General features: G+C 41.2%; 1 protein-coding gene across 4 annotated transcripts in view; it reads left to right on the top strand.

The window, feature by feature from the left end:
- Positions 1–16,700, top strand: part of atp8b5b (ATPase phospholipid transporting 8B5b) — a 210,306-nt gene that overhangs the window by 150,636 nt on the left and 42,970 nt on the right. For all 4 annotated transcript variants that reach the window (XM_069924290.1, XM_069924291.1, XM_069924292.1 and 1 more), the window contains 2 exons: positions 5,081–5,192; positions 9,609–9,714. In XM_069924290.1, coding sequence (XP_069780391.1) covers positions 5,081–5,192; positions 9,609–9,714 — 218 coding nt within the window. The remainder of the gene's footprint in view (positions 1–5,080; positions 5,193–9,608; positions 9,715–16,700) is intronic.

The raw sequence follows: 16,700 nt of genomic DNA on the forward strand, positions 1-16,700 counted from the left end.
AAAGTAATATAATGAGATCTGTTTGGGAAGCATGGAAAGGACCAGATGGACCAAAAGAAAAGGAGAGGAGATGGGAAAGAATCCAGGAGAACTGTGGATGAAAGAGGATGGAATCAGAAAGAAAAGGGATGAAAATCTGTTGCGGGCTGGGTGGGGAAAGGAACCAAAATGGGGTGGGGTGAAGTGCGAAGAATAGAAACAGCCTGAAGAGGAGAGGGAATGTAAACTTCTACCTGTATCATATTTCTGCAGTGATCCCTTCTTTTGTGATACCCTTGTCCACTCATCCCTCCTTACCCTCCTTTTATTGACCTTTGGTACTTTGCTCTGCAACAATAGGATACAAAACATTTGATCTTAGATCTCCTCCAACTCCAGCATCCAGGGACATATACCTCTGCTCCACCCTGTATATCTCCTTCCACAGACCAATTTTTACATTTTGCTTCCCTCTTCCTTTGACTGGCACCTGTCAATCAACTGCTTCTGTCTGTCATCTTTCACTACTGTTTGGTCCACCCTGTCCAACCCTTCCCACCCTGTCCACATTAATACTCTTTATCTCCACTCTTTTCTCTCAGTCTTAGGGTTGACAATTCTCTTTCTCCTGCTGCAGCGAATCAGTAAGATGTAGGAGCAGAACTAAGCCTTTCAACCCATCGTATCTGCTTCGCTTCATGGCTGTTGTATTTTTCCTTTTAACCCCATTCTCCTAATAGCCTTTGACATCCTAATTAATCAAGAACCTTTCAGCCTCTGTTTTAACTATGCCTATTGATGGCCTCCACTGATTTCTGTGGCCATAAATTCCTCAGATTCATGACCCACTGACTGAAAAAATGTCTGCTCATCTCTGTTCTAAGGGACATCCTTTCATTCTGAATGTGTGCCCTCTGGTCACACTACTGGAAACATCTCAACATCCACACTATTCAACCCTGTCAATATTCAGTAGGTTTCAGTAGATCCTCCCTCAACCTTCTAAACTCCAGCAAGTACAGGCCCAGAGCCATTAAAAGCTCCTCATTCATTAATCCTCTCATCCCTGGAATCATTTTCATAAACTTCCTCTGGATTGTCACTAAATATTCTTCCTTAGATATGAAGCCTAAAACTGCTCATGTTATTCCAACTGTGGTCTGACCATTGTCCTCCTAACCATGGTGTACAAATCTCTGGCAAAGCAAACTATGTCAGTTCACAGGGAGATTAGGACATGACTGGGGAGTGGGGCACAGCAGCGGTGCAAGCTGCTTTGAGACCATGGAATGGATCTGTTTCAGGGAGATGGCCATGTAAAGGAGTACACCAGCTCAGTGACTGCCTATATCTGCAAGAGCATTGAGGATGTCACTGAGATCAATTACTTCATAACCAGGGATAACCAGAAACCATGGTTAGATGCAGAGGTCTGGAACCTTCAGGATAGGGTGTAGGATGGCACTAAGATCAGTCAGGGCTGAAACTCTCATGTGAAACTCTGAAGGTAAGGCAAGGGTAAATACAGAAGATCCACAGACACCTGAGCGACACCAGCAACATGAGGCACATGTAGCAAGGGATCAAGGCTATTATGGATCACAAATCAACCTTGCAAGTTAAGGACAATGACGTCTCCCTTCTGGACAGACAGTACACTTTCTATGCACGATTTGATGAGAACAGAATAATGCCAAAGAAAGCTTGGTGTTCCTCTGATGAACGGGTCCACTGCATAGCCACAGCCAAAGTGAGGAGAATTCTATTTAAGGTGAACCCACACAAGACGATAGAACCAGACAACATAACTGGTCATGTACTGATGGAGGTCTTTACTGACATCTTCAATACCTGCAATAATCCATCGTTCCCACAGGGTTCAAGACAGCCTCCATCATCCTGGTAGTCAAGAGGGAGACAATAACAGACAATAACAGAGGTGGCAGGGACCTCCAACATTTTTAAATGCTTCAAGCTTCTGGTGATTAAAGCATACCTCCCAGAGACATGGACCCATTTCAACTCGCCTACAGCAGAAAAGTATCATAGATGATGCTTTAGCCTTGTCGCTTCACTCTGTCCTGGCCCACCTAGAGAATGGAGCCTCATATGCCAGGTTGCTGTTCTTTGATTTTAGCTGAGCATTTAATACGATCAGTCCTCAGAGGCTAGTGGAGAAGCTGTCCTCACTAGGACTCAACACCCCTCTCTGTAACTGAATTCTAGACTTCCTAATGGAAAGACCAGTCTGTCCAGGTTGGTAGCAGAACATCGAGCACTGCCATGCTGAGCACTGGCGCCCGATAGGGCTTTGTGCTCAGCCCACTCCTGTTCACACTACTGACCCACAACTGCATCACCACATCCAGCTCCAACAGTGTCATTAAGTTTGCAAGTGACACAATCAGCAATAACGATGAGTTGCACGAGAGAGAAGAGGTAGAAAACCTCATGAAATGGTGCGAGAGTAATAACCTGAGTCTCAACGTGAACAGGATGAAGGAGATGATGTTGGAATTCAGGATGATAGGAACGAACCCCCTCCACTACACATCAACAACTCTGTAGAAGGATAGTGAAGAGCACCAAGTTCCTTGGAGTTCTCGTAACTAGTGACCTTTTGTGGACCTTCAACATCTCACTTGTCAGGAAGGCTCAACAGCATCTGCAGTTATCGAGAGGACTGAAGCAGGCATGGCTATCATTATGTCATCCTTCTATTGAGAGTGTCCTGGCAGGCTGCATCATAGTGTGATAAGGTTGCTGTAGAGAAATGGATCGGAAGTCAATCCACAGGACCATGAGTGGCAGAGAGGATCTCTGGAGTCTCCCTCCCATATCGATAAGATCTAGTAAGATCATTGTCTGAAGAAGGCATGAAAAATCATTGAGGACCCCTTCCATCCTGCACACAGCATCTTTCAGCTTCTCCCATCGGGCATGAGGTACGGGAGTATCAGAGCCAGCACCACCAGGCTGAGGACCAGCTTCTTCCCATGTACAGTGAGAATGCTGAACGACTAAAAGAACTGCTCATACTAACCATCTTAAACTCTCATTGGTACAAAGCAATAACTATATTTATTTGCATTGATGAAATACTTGTCCTACATATGTATTATTTATCTGTATGTGTGTTATGTCTGCATGTTTTTCACCAAGGACCGGAAACGCTGTTTCATCGGATTGTACTTGTGCAATCAACTGACAATAAACTCAACTTCGCTTGACTTATAAAGCCTTGCTATTATATTCTTGTTTTTATATGCTTGACCACTTCGAACCATATAACATTATAGAACAGAGAAAGGCCTCTTTGGGTCCGTACCAAACTATTTTTTTTGACTCGTCCCACTGACCTGCATCCAATCCATAGCCCTCCATACCTCTCATCCATGTACCTCTCCAAATTCTTCTTAAATGTTAAAATTGAGCCTGCATTCACCACTTCAGCTGGAATTATGTATCTATATTCTCTGTTCTTCTGCACTCCTCAGTGACCTACTATTTACTGTGTACAGGTTCACGATCCTTTATCCTGACATCTAAAATCTGGAAAGCTCCAAAATCTGGCAAGTGGGGAGAGAGACAGCAGCGTGAGTCGGGCGAATGAAGGGGGGATGGAGACCGGCAGTGTGAGTTGGGCAGCCGGGAGTCTGGCAGCGTGAGTTGGGCGGGCGAGGGGGAGATGGCAGGGTGACTGGAAGGGAGTGGGTTTGGATATGGCAGCATAATTTGGGTAGGTTTAAATCTAGCTTTCCGAAATCTGGAAAAATCTGAAAATCGGAACACACTGTCCCCCAAGGATTCCGGATAAAGGATCGTGTACCTGTACTTTCTTGGTTTATCCTTACAAAATGCAACACCTCACACTTGACTGCATTAAGCTCCATCTGCCATTTTTCAGCCTATTTTTCCAGCTGGTCCAGATCCCTCTGCAAACTTTGAAAACCTTCTTCACTGCCCACAAAGCCTCCAATCTTAGTGTAATTTGGAAACTCGCTGATCCAATTTACCAATTATCATCAAGATCATTGATATAGATGAGAAACAACAATGATCCCAGCACTGACTAGTCACAGACCTCCAGTCTGAGAAGAAATCATCCATGACTACTCTCTGGCTTCTCCCATCCTGCCATTGTCGAATCCAGTTCACTACTTCGCCAAAAATACCTAGCATCTGAACCTTCCTGACTAACCTCCCATGTGAGACCTTATCTTTATCATCTTTCCTGGTACCTCCTCAAAAAACTCTAAGGTTGGTTAAACATGACCTACCACGCACAAAGCCATGCTGATTATCCCTAATGAATTTCTGGCTATCCAAATAATTATATCCAATCACTTAGAACATTTTCCAATAATTTACCTACTACTGATGTCGGGCTCACTAGTATATAATTTCCAGGGTTACTTTTGGAACCTTTTACATTTGCCTTTCTTACTACCAACTCAACCTCCAAGTTAACCTTTAGAAAACCCTGCATTAAAAATCTCAAGTCCCCTTGGACCTCTGCTTTCCGAATTCTCTTCCCACTTTGAAAATCCTCTTTATTCCTTGCACCAAAGTTCATACACATCCGGACACTGTTTTCCATCTGCCATTTCTTTGTCCTTTCTCTGTGTCTTTCTGCAGATGCCCTCCTTCATTAAAACTTCAGCCCCTTCACCTATCTTTGCATCATTCACAAACTCAGCCACAGTCATCGATTCCGTTGTCCAAATCATTTACATATAACTGAAATGTACTATAATTCCTCTTTTCATTTACCTTTATGTTCATTGCTTCCTTTTTAACTTCATATAAATTTTAGTGTATTCTGTCATGGTCAAAAGGCAACAAACAAAAGCATTTCAGATACACAGTGAGGCAGGAAAACTCATAAAATGGAAAGGAAACAAAAATGTTTGCAACTTAAAATCCTTTTACCATTTGATAATTCATTCTACTATTCATTTAGATCATCAGATCTGTATTTAATCTTAACCCTGGAACCCTATTATCAAAAATATGACCATGAAGAATATAAAATGTAAAAATCTAGAACATGAAAAAGAAAAGAATGGGACAGATTATTTTATTGCTTCCATTTTTCTAGTTGTTAGGAGCTACTGCTGTTGAAGATAAGCTCCAGGATGGTGTTCCACAGACAATAGAAACACTTGTGAAAGCAAATATCAAGATATGGGTTCTTACAGGTGATAAACAAGGTAAATACATGTAGTCATTTATTAATTCAAGAAAGTAATGCCTGGCATTAAATGTGAAATATTTTTGGAATTTTCGTGGTTGCCAGATGCTCTTTTTAAAAAATTATTTATAGTATATTGGTCTTTCTAGCTGTTGGAAAACTTTACTGCTAGACCAATATAATTGCTTATTCTCATGTACAGCATTACCCTATAGATCAGGGGTAGCTAACCTTTTAATCTTTAATTTACACATACAACACGGGAACAGGCCATTTCAGCCCACATGTCCGTGCCGCCCAACTAACCTACACCCTCGGTACGTATTCGTGGGCCGAAATGGCCTGTTACGTTGCTGTATGTCTAAATTAAAAATTAAAAGGTTGGCCACCCCTGCTATAGATCATTCATCCAAATGCAAATTAATGAATATTAATGATAAGAGGATAATAGCCAGTTTCACTTTTAAAATACTTCTAAATAATTATTTAAACAGCATATTCAGATTTTTCCATAGTGGAAAATAAACATATCCCAGTCTCATTGTGGCAGTAATGAGTTCAGTGGAAAAAAAGATTTTGATATGATTTGGAGATGAGGAAAATGAATACCATGACAAATTTTTGATGGCTTGGTCCAGTCACTGGGCTCACCACAGTAATATCATTGGAAGAAGTTTCTCATCACTGGTAGCCAAGCATAAGAATGTCAATAGAATGCCCAGTGTGGCTGAATTAACATGGGGAATTAGCTATGCATCAGCCACATAAAGAACTGGTAAGACGTTGGATGGAGTACATCATTTAATGTTGAACACAGAATCCCATGAGCAATTGGCCATGGAAGAATAAAGTCAAGACTTCTGGGGTTAAATGTTGAGATTTCTTGTTTTACCTTGAGTTTAAAATATCTAGATGTTTAACCTGTTAAATGGATCACTAGGGAGATAAAGAGCAAGTATCTTCTCTAATCTGGGAATAATTCAAATAAAATAGACCAAGAAATTGCATGGCACATTTCTTTGCACAGTAGAATTGAATTGTGTAAAACTGATTGGGATCTTGTAAAGTTTATTTCATGCTCTTTTTTGTACACGTATATAAATATATATAAGTGCCATTACATACCATTATAATATATACCCTTACAATAATTAAAAAACTGTTTCACTGTGACACTGAAAGATATTTTTGGGATTTTTCATCCTTACTCTGTTTTATATGCAATAACTTTACAGTGTTCATTATATCACATGGATAATGCCAGTGTCTACATTATTGGTCAGAATGTTGCATTATAATATTTAAGATTGGATTTGGTTTCTTGGGTTACATGTCTGACGGTGGCACATTTAACTAATCACTGAAGAAGCAGTATCATCCATTTGAAAGTGCTGTCTTTTTCAAGAACACTATTCCTAACCAAAGCTAAGAGTGTGCAGCACTACAGCACTGCTTTGAAGGAATGGACTGGAGCTGTTTGAAGGAGGCAGCCACCTTACAATGGTCCGTTAATATTGATGAGTACACAAGCTCAGTGACAGGCTACATTAGCAAGTGCATTTGAGGATGTCATAGAGATTAAATGGATTGGAGCGCTTTCATCCCTAACGTCGAAGTACTCGAGATGGCAAAGGTCGACAGCATCGAGTCCACGCTGCTGAAGATCCAGCTGCGCTGGATGGGTCACGTCTCCAGAATGGAGGACCATCGCCTTCCCAAGATCGTGTTATATGGCGAGCTCTCCACTGGCCACCGTGACAGAGGTGCACCAAAGAAAAGGTACAAGGACTGCCTAAAGAAATCTCTTGATGCCTGCCACATTGACCACCGCCAGTGGGCTGATAACGCCTCAAACCGTGCATCTTGGCACCTCACAGTTTGGCGGGCAGCAACCTCCTTTGAAGAAGACCGCAGAGCCCACCTCACTGACAAAAGGCAAAGGAGGAAAAACCCAACACCCAACCCCAACCAACCAATTTTCCCCTGCAGCCGCTGCAACTGTGTCTGCCTGTCCCGCATCGGACTTGTCAGCCACAAACAAGCCTGCAGCTGACGTGGACTTTTACCCCCTCCATAAATCTTCGTCCGCGAAGCCAAGCCAAAGAAAAAGAAAAGAGATTAAATGGTAAACAAACAGGTCTAACCAGAAAACATGGTTGGATGCAGAGATCCGTGTACTTTTCAGGGCTGAATTCTACCATGCAATCCAGAAGACAAAGTGTAGGTATGCACAGAGGATCAACAGTCACCTCTGTGACACTGGTAACACAAGACACATGTGACAAGGTCTCAAAACAGTAACCGAACACAAGACAACCATGTGAGTCAAGAACAACGACCCCCCCCCCCCCCAGTCTCTGGAAAGACTGAACATCTATATATGCTTCAATGAGAATAACAGGCTGGTGCCATTGAAAGCTCCATTCTCCCTGAAGAAGAGGTCTCTTGCATAGCCATGGCCAAGGTGAGGAGAATCCTATTCAGGGTGAACCCACGCAAGGCAGGGGGATCAGACATCATACCCATTCGGGTACTGAAAGACAGTACTGACCAACTGACGAAAGTTATTAAGGAGATCTTCAACATATCATTCCAGTGTCCATTATCACCACAGGTTTTAAGGCAGCCACTGTTGTCACGATACCAAAGAGGGCAACAGTAGAAGACCTCAATGACTACTGCCCTGTGGCACTGAACTCCACTATTATGAAATACTTCAAGTGTCTGGTGATAAAATGTATCAACATGCACACCCAGAAGATGCTGGGCCCATTTCAATTCACCTACAGATGGAACCATTCCACTGATGATGCTATAGCCTTGTCCCTCCATTCAATCCTGGTCCACTGTTCTGTTCAAGAGTAGGTTTGATGGGTTCAAAGAGAATCAAGACTGAACACGTGTTATCAACAAACATTAGGCTTTATTTATTTAACAAAACTGAAATACTGGAGGAATTTATTGGTCTTCAGCGTCTATAGGAGACATAGATATATTGCCAACATTTCAGCCCTAAGCCCTTCTTCAAGGAAAAATATCAGAAAAAGCGCAAGCAGAATATATCAGTAAGTCTCAGAATTCAAATGGGGGAGGAATCCAGACCAGCAAAAGGTGTTAATTGGATGCGATAAGGACTACTGTGAAAAAAATAAACTTATGACAATTAAGTTTGCTTTTCACTACTAAAGTTGTACGTTTGTAAGCTCCTTCCTTAATTTAGAAATATTAATGTATATAGTTCCAATTCATTTATCTTTTATCAGAATATTCAAATGAAAGGTTATTGATGTAAACACTATTTCTCTCTCAATAGATGCTACCTAAATTGCTGAGAATTTCCAGAATGTGCTGTTTTTATTTTAGATTTCCAACATATCCAGTATTTACAGTATCTATTTGGTTTTTCTTGATTTTCAGCAGGTGTTGTGTTGAGATTTGTTTGGGCTTCAAAAGGAAACGAGTCCAGACACAGGAAATGGATAACTAAAGGATTTAACACAGAAATAAACAAGCTGGCTAATCCAGCAACATGGGCAGATCAGGAGCAAAGTAATTAGCAATTTACAAGCAGTTGAAACCTAAACCCAGCAGCAGAATGCCATCAGAAACAGTTCCAGGAGCGGTGGGGGGGGGGGGGGGGGGGGGTGGGAGGGATGGGAAATGCAACCGGCTTCTGACTGCAGAATACACCCGTAGGGAAAGGGGATTCTGACTATGGAGAGTACCCTACAAGTGGGCTACCTATAGGGTTATACACACTCCCGTACACCTCATAATTGGGAGCACAGCTATAATTTCGGTATTGGCTGTGTCTACAGCAATACCCTAGTTAGCTTGAGGGGTTGTTAGTCCCTTACCTGCAACTACATGGCAAAGAGGTGCTGCAGTTTTATAACCTGCCTTGCTCAGCAGGGGCTGTGAGGTAGGGGACTGGCCAATGGGATTGTGTGCTCTGACTGGTGAGCTCACACCTGACTGGCAGGCTGGAGAGGCTGAGCAGAACCTCAATGTTGATGGACATTGATGTGGATGTGGCTTCAAGCATAACAGGAAATAGTTGGTGTCTATTAACAGTTGTTTTCTATCCATAGTGCCCTCCATAATGATTGGGACAAAGACAGTTTTTTTCCTTTATAGTATATTATCGCTGGAGGCAAGTGAAGAATTTTTTTTAAATTTGACATTTTCTCAGATGAATAAAGATGTCTGAAAGGATTCATGTTTAATTTTATGTCAACCAGCAGTGGTCTTTGGCTCAAGTCCTCGATCCATACTCTTAATTTGTTGGAAGCCTTGATATTGACATATTCTCTTGCTCTGATCATAGATCTTTAGGTACAATATTATTATCTTAGACTAATCATATAATGGAATGCTCAATTCTTGAATACTGTTTCACAAAAATAACTTTAGGAATTACTTTTTTTTCTTACAGAGACAGCTGTAAATATTGGTTATGCATGTAATATGCTCCAAGATGAAATGAGAAAAGTTTTCATCATTGAAAACAACGATTCAAGTGCTGTTGGGGCAGAACTGAGGTACATTGCAAAATATCTCATAAACAGTAGAAAACAAAAACATTGATCAAAATATATTAAGGATGAAGCCAAAATTCCAGACATAGCTAAGAATGTAGACCATTGGTTGGGTAATATTGTAATATTTTACAGAGAATAAGACATCAGACCAGACTTAGGTTGTTCAACCCATTTAATCTGCTGCACTATTCAAATTATGTCTGAAGTATTTTTCCTCTTAACTCCATTCTCCAGCCTTCTCATGACCATAGAACATTACAACACAGAAAAACAGGCTGTGCCGACCAATAAAATAGCTAGCCCCACTGACCTGCTCTTATTCTATAACCCTCCAGACCTCCCCGATCCATGTATTTATCCAATTTATTTTTAAAACTTAAAATTGAATCTGTATTCACTACATCAGATGGCAGCTCTTTCCACACTCCTACCACTCTCTGAGTGAAAAACTTTCCCCTCATTTTTTTCCTTATACCTCTCCCCTTTCAGCCTCAAGCTATGACCTCTCGTATTTATCTCCCCCAATCAAAGTGGAAGCATCCTACTCACATTTACTTTGTCTATACTCCTCATAATCTTATAAACCTCTATCAAGTTTCCCCTCATCCTTCTTCATTCCAAGGAGTATCGTCCTAACCTGTTTAATCTTTCCCAGTAACTCAACTCAACATCTTAATAAATCTTCTCTGCACTCTTTCAATCTTATTGATATCTTTCCTGCTGTTGGGTGATCAGAACTGCACACAATATTCTAAGTGTGGTCTCACCAATGACTTGAATAACTTAAAAAAATAACATTCCAACTTCTATACTCAATACTTTGATTTATAAAAGCTAAGATGGCAAAAGCTTTCTTTACAACCCTGTCCACTTTCAGGGAACAATATATATGTATTCCCAGATCTCTTTCCTTCTCCATGCTCATCAATGGCCTACCATTTACTGTGTACATCCTATCATAATTCGCTCTTCCAAAGTGCAACACCTCACACTTATCTGCATTTCCCAGCTGGTCCAGATCCCTCTGCAAACTTTGAAAATCTTCCTCACAGTTCATAATACCTCCTATCTTAGTCACCACGTTATCATCTAGGTTATTTATATAGATAACAAACAATAATGGTCCCAACACAGTTCCCTGAGGCACTCCACTTGACACAGACATACAGTCTGAGAAGCAACCATCCACCACCACTCTCTGTTTTCTTCCACCAAGCCAATTTTGAATCCAGTTTGAAATCTCTCTATGTATATCTCGTGTCCTACCTTCTGAGCCAACCTCTTATGTGAAATCTTTAACAAGTCCATATAGACAATATCTACAGCCTTTCCCTCATCAACCTTCTTGATAACTTCCTCAAAAAACTCTAGAAGGTTTATTAAACAAGCCAGTTGCGTTTCTCATCCCCCCCCCCCCACCCCCACCCCCCCTGCACGGGACTGAGTCAAGTGCCCCTGGTGGATATAGGAATGTATTCATAAGTAAAATCTGTATAAGATTGATTTTTTTTTTAATTCCTGAACTTCTGTCAGTAAGCCTCTGGAACTAACTCGTAAGCCTGGAGTATTGCTTTTTTTTCCACAATTTAATAATTAGCAGTTTGCTCTGTAGTGAAGCTTGTTGAGCTTTTCCTTTAATTACATTTTGTAACTTAAGAGATCACTTTAGTTTTGTGGCTAATTTAAATTCATAGCCACTTGTTGGCAATAGTCACCATTGCGTGCTTTTGTGCCTTTTTCAAATTCTCATGCAAGGGTAATGCCATGAATCTTTTCTTTTTCTTTGGTTTGGCTTCGCGGATGAAGATTTATGGAGGGGTAAAGTCCACGTCAGCTGCAGGCTCGTTTGTGGCTGACAAGTCTGATGCGGGACAGGCAGGCATGGTTGCAGCGGTTGCAAGGGAAAATTGGTTGGTTGGGGTTGGGTGTTGGGTTTTTCCTCCTTTGTCTTTTGACAGTGAGGTGGGCTCTGCAGTCTTCTTCAAAGGAGGTTGCAGCCTGCCGAACTGTGAGGTGCCAAGATGCACGGTTGGAGGCGATATCAGCCCACTGGCGGTGGTCAATGGGGCAGGCTCCAAGAAATTTCTTTAAGCAGTCCTTGTACCTCTTCTTTGATGCACCTCTGTCTCGGTGGCCAGTGGAGAGCTCACCATATAACACGATCTTGGGAAGGCGATGGTCCTCCATTCTGGAGACGTGACCTACCCAGCGCAGTTTGATCTTCAGCAGCGTGGATTCGATGCTGTCGGCCTCTGCCATCTCAAGTACTTCGATGTTGGAGATGAAGTCGTTCCAATGAATGTTGAGGATGGAGCGGAGACAACGCTGGTGGAAGCGTTCTAGGAGCCGTAGGTGATGCCGGTAAAGGACCCATGATTCGGAGCCATGAATCCCTCTGTATCCATGGCTGCTATTTCTTTTTGTTGTTGATTTTACACGCACACTAGCTTTTACTTACCTTTACCAAAGGAATTTCCTAGATCAGACTGGAATTTCCCTAACTACCAAGCTCCAGCTTGATTCAGACTCAAAACGATTAATCACTAATCAATCGACCTCTAAGCTCACAAATTTGTCTGGATCCCTTGGATGAGTCCCTTCATTTTGTCCCGTCTCAAACCAGCAACAACAGAAGATGAAATTCAAAAGGGTTAAATTTTAACTCTATATTTATTAATGACTATTAACAATATAATGTCTTAACACAATTAACCCCATTATATATTTATAAATCATATATATGTGAAAAGCCTAGACCATCACAGACTGTGCCCAATGTTCAAAAAGGACAGATCCCAGGTCAGTCAGTCAAGTAATTCAGCCCCATAATACAGTTCACAGAATTCAATCTCAAAGCTCAATGTCCAAATTCAGTTCTTTAACTGAATAACAAAAGGATGTCGTATTAAACATTGAGAGAGAAATGACTGATATTGCGTTACCGTAAGCTTACAAATCCATTTTCCAAGGCTTCCTTAGGTGACTTCCCTCAGTTCTCAAATTGTGGTTTTTAGCCCTTCATTAACTCATGAGGCATGTGCCTTTCACACAGCTCTCCAGTTGGTCTCTGCTGCTCCAATTGCAGTTCCAACTGCCATTCTGAATGTTCCATTCTCTTTCTGGACAGCTCGACCCAGCTGCACCACAAGTCACACAGAGCTCCCAGCAAAATTCCATTCTTCATGATGACAGTCCACAGTCCAAAAGGTCAGACCATGGTCTATAACCACACTGTGCCTTGTGCCAGTCAGCCAATCTTCTATCCATGCCAGCACCTTTCCTGTAATATCATGGGCTCCTATATTGTTTAACAGTATCATCTGCAGCACCTTGTCAAACGCCTTCTGAAAATCCAGGTAAACAACATCTGCTAACTCCACTTTGTCTTTCCTGCTTGTTACTTCCCAAAGAACACCTACAGATTTATCAGGCAAGATCTTCTCTGAAGGAAACTATGCTGTCTCTGGCCTATTTTAACCTGTGCTTTCAAGTAGCTTGAAACCTCATCCTTAATACTGGCATATTAGAATCTTGAAATCTTGACAACCACTGTAGTTCAGCAAACTGGCCTATAATTTCTTGTCTTTTGTCTCACTTCCTTCTTAAAGAGTGAAGTTACATTTTCCAATCCTGGAACCATTCCCAACTCTAGCGATCCCTGAAAGATCACTAATAATGCATTAACAATATCCTCAGCTATCTCCTTTACAACCTTGGGTTTAGTTCATTTATGACAGGTGTTTTAGCATTTTCAACCCTTTCAGCTTCCCAAGCATTTTCTCCTTATGACTACATTCACTTCTGCCCGCTGATTCACTAGAATTTATGGTAATGTCACTGCTGTCTTCCATATATGCAAAACACATTCATCCGCCATTTCTTTGTTCCCTGTTATCACTTATCCAGCATGATTTTCCAGTGCTTACATGTCCACTTTTGCTTCTCTTTTACTCTTTATATATCTGAAAAATCTTTTGATGTTCTCTTTTATGTTATTGGGAAGCTTTCTTTCATATTTCATCTTTTCTCCCTTTTTGCCTTCTGTTGCTTTTTAAAAGTTGCCCAATAATCCAATTTCCTGTTAATTTTTGTAAAACTGTTTGCACTCTCTTTTGCTTTAATGCTGTCTTTGACTTCCCTTGTCAGCCAGAGTTGCCTCATTCCATTTGGAATGTTTCTACTTGTTTCCAGTTAAAAGCAAGAACTGTAAGGGTGGGGACAGACAGCCTTGGATAACTAAGGATGTTCCTTCTTGCTGAGGATTTAATTTTATTTTATTCCAACAGTGCCACATCTTCAGACCACATCTCCATTATGCCCACAATGCCATATCTTCCAATTTCTAACTGTTTCAACTCACCTCCCTGCCGTTTAGTTTAAACCCTATCTGTAGTCCTAGTAATGCAATTTGCCAAGACTGGTCCCAGGTGGATCCTGTCCAAACGGAAAAGCTCCTTCCTTCCACCATACTGCTGCTTATCTCCTACAAATTCAAACCGGATTTTCCCACGCCAGTCTTTGAGGCACAATTTTAACTCCTTTATCTTGTCTTCCCTGTACCAATTTCCAAGTAACTCAGGTAGCAATCCAGAGATTATTAGGTTTTTGGTTCACCTGAGAGAACTTAAGCAGACTAAATTTAAAAGAAGAACCTTTTTCCTAGTTTTACCTATACTGTTGATACCTACATGGATCACTCCAGATTCCTCTGCAGGTCAGATGTGATATCCCAAATCTAGGCTCCGGGAAGGCAACCTGACCTTCTAAGAGAGTCCCCTAAGAACAGAGGAATTTCTTTAGCCAGAGGGTGGTAAATATGTGGAATTTGTTGACTCAGGCAGTTTTAGAAGCCAGGATATTAGGTGTATTTAAGGAAAATATTGGTAAATTCCTGATTAGCGCATCGAAGCTTATGGGGAGAAGGCCAGGCAGAGGGGCTGTGGGAAAATGATTGAATGGTGAGATTCAATGAGCTGAATAGCCTATTTTTGCTCCTATGTCTTATGGGACTCTCAATCTTCCCCTGATTGTACTATGCTGGAAACATTCAGAAAGTCAAGAATCAAATATGGAAAAAGAAATAATTTCAACTTTTTTGGGCTGACATAATTGGATTTTATTTCTATATTTTTATTTCAGACTTCTGCTGTTGTTTTGTATCTCTAGATTTTTAATTCTTTTGCTTTCAATATGAATATATAAGGCTCTACATGAATTGTGATTTAGTGGAAATTGCAGATTCTTCAATAATTGGCAGGAATCATTAATTTTGGCCCACACCTTAAGTGTCAAGTGTCACTCTGCTCACATACTGACATATCTCCTCTTTCTGTCAAACGCACACATTGGTTGTTTCTCCAATTCTCCAAAGGCCAGACTGTAAAGAAAACAGAGAAGCAGTGTGAAAACTGCAGTAGTGCAAGAGATAAGGATCAATGACTGTTAAACAACGGGAAAAATGTTGATGGATGATTTTCAACCTTTTCTTTCCACCCACATACCACCTTAAGCAATCCCTTACTAATCACAGAGCACCTATGACATAGGGAACATTTAAAGTGGTATGTAAGTGGAAAGAAAAAGGTTGAGAACCATTGGCGTAATGGATTGCCTTCAGAAATTTCTGTGAGTCAACTCACCCTACAGTATCCAAACCATTAATTCATCATGAATCCCATACATCTGTATCAGTCAACCATGAGGAATATTGTCAAGTGCCTTTCTAAAGTCCACAGACACAACATGCTCTGCCCTACCCTTATCAACCACCTTTGTCACCTTGTCAAAAAAATATCAAATTGGTAAGACTGCCAGGTTGACAATACCTAATATGACCGTGACTTTCCAATGTTTATAAATCCTATCCCTGTCTATCCTCTCCAAGTTTTCCTGCCTCCGATGTGAGGTTTAGCAGCCTATAATTTCCTGGAATATTCCAATATTTTTTTTGTTTGCAGCATGGTAGAAAGCCAATTCCACCCATGTAAACACTTGCTGCTCAATTACACCCAAATTAACCTACAACTCTGTACATTTTGGAAGGTGGGAAAAAACCGAACACCCAGGGAACTCACGCAGACACAAGGAGAATGTACAATCTCATTTTAGACAGTGCTGAATTTGAACCCGGGTCTCTTCCGCTGTAATAGTGTCGTGCTTACCGCTATGCTAACCGTGTTCCCTTCTTAAACAAACTTACATTAGCTCATCTCCAGTCCTCTGGGACCTCGGCTATTGCTACTGAGTATACAAAGATCTTCGTTAAGGCCTCAGTAAACTCCTAACTTGCTTCTTTCAATAACCTGGTATATATCCCATCAGTCCTGGTGAGTTATTCATGCCCATCAAAAGACCCAGCACCGCTTCTTTCATGATCTCAAAATGTCCTACCACTTTAGCATTCTCTGTGCTAATGCAATTCTCCATGTCCTTTTCCTTGGTGAATGCTGATGCAAAGTATTCATTTTGTATCTTGTTATATAAGAAAGTCTGCAGATGCTGAGGTCATGTGCAATACATAAAAATGCTAGAGAAACTCAGCAGGTCATGCAGCATCCATACGGAGTATGGACTTGGGCTTCGAACCTCACCCATTTCGTCTGACTCCAAACACCTCCTTTGTCCTTGAGTAGTCACTAGTCATTTTTTTTGTCTTAAATGTAAATATAAAAACCCTTGGGATTCTTTTCAATCCTGTTTATCTTCAATTGATGAAATGTCACTGATGAAGCAGCTGAAGCCATGGACTCTAAACTGAGGGACTCTTGCAGAGATGTCAAGTGGCTGGGTTGATTGACCTTCAACCACCACAACCATCTTCCTTTCCCTATTATGGTTCCAGCAAGTAGAAGGTTTCCCCTCCTGATTCCCATTGACTTCAACTTAACTAGAGCTTTTTGATGCCATGCACCCTGCTTTACGAATACCCACTTACAAAAATTTGCTTGTACAAAGAAATCCGTGTTCACTTTTACGAAGAAATTATA

This window comes from Narcine bancroftii, chromosome 3 (genome assembly GCF_036971445.1).
Source record: "Narcine bancroftii isolate sNarBan1 chromosome 3, sNarBan1.hap1, whole genome shotgun sequence".
NCBI lineage: Eukaryota > Metazoa > Chordata > Chondrichthyes > Torpediniformes > Narcinidae > Narcine > Narcine bancroftii.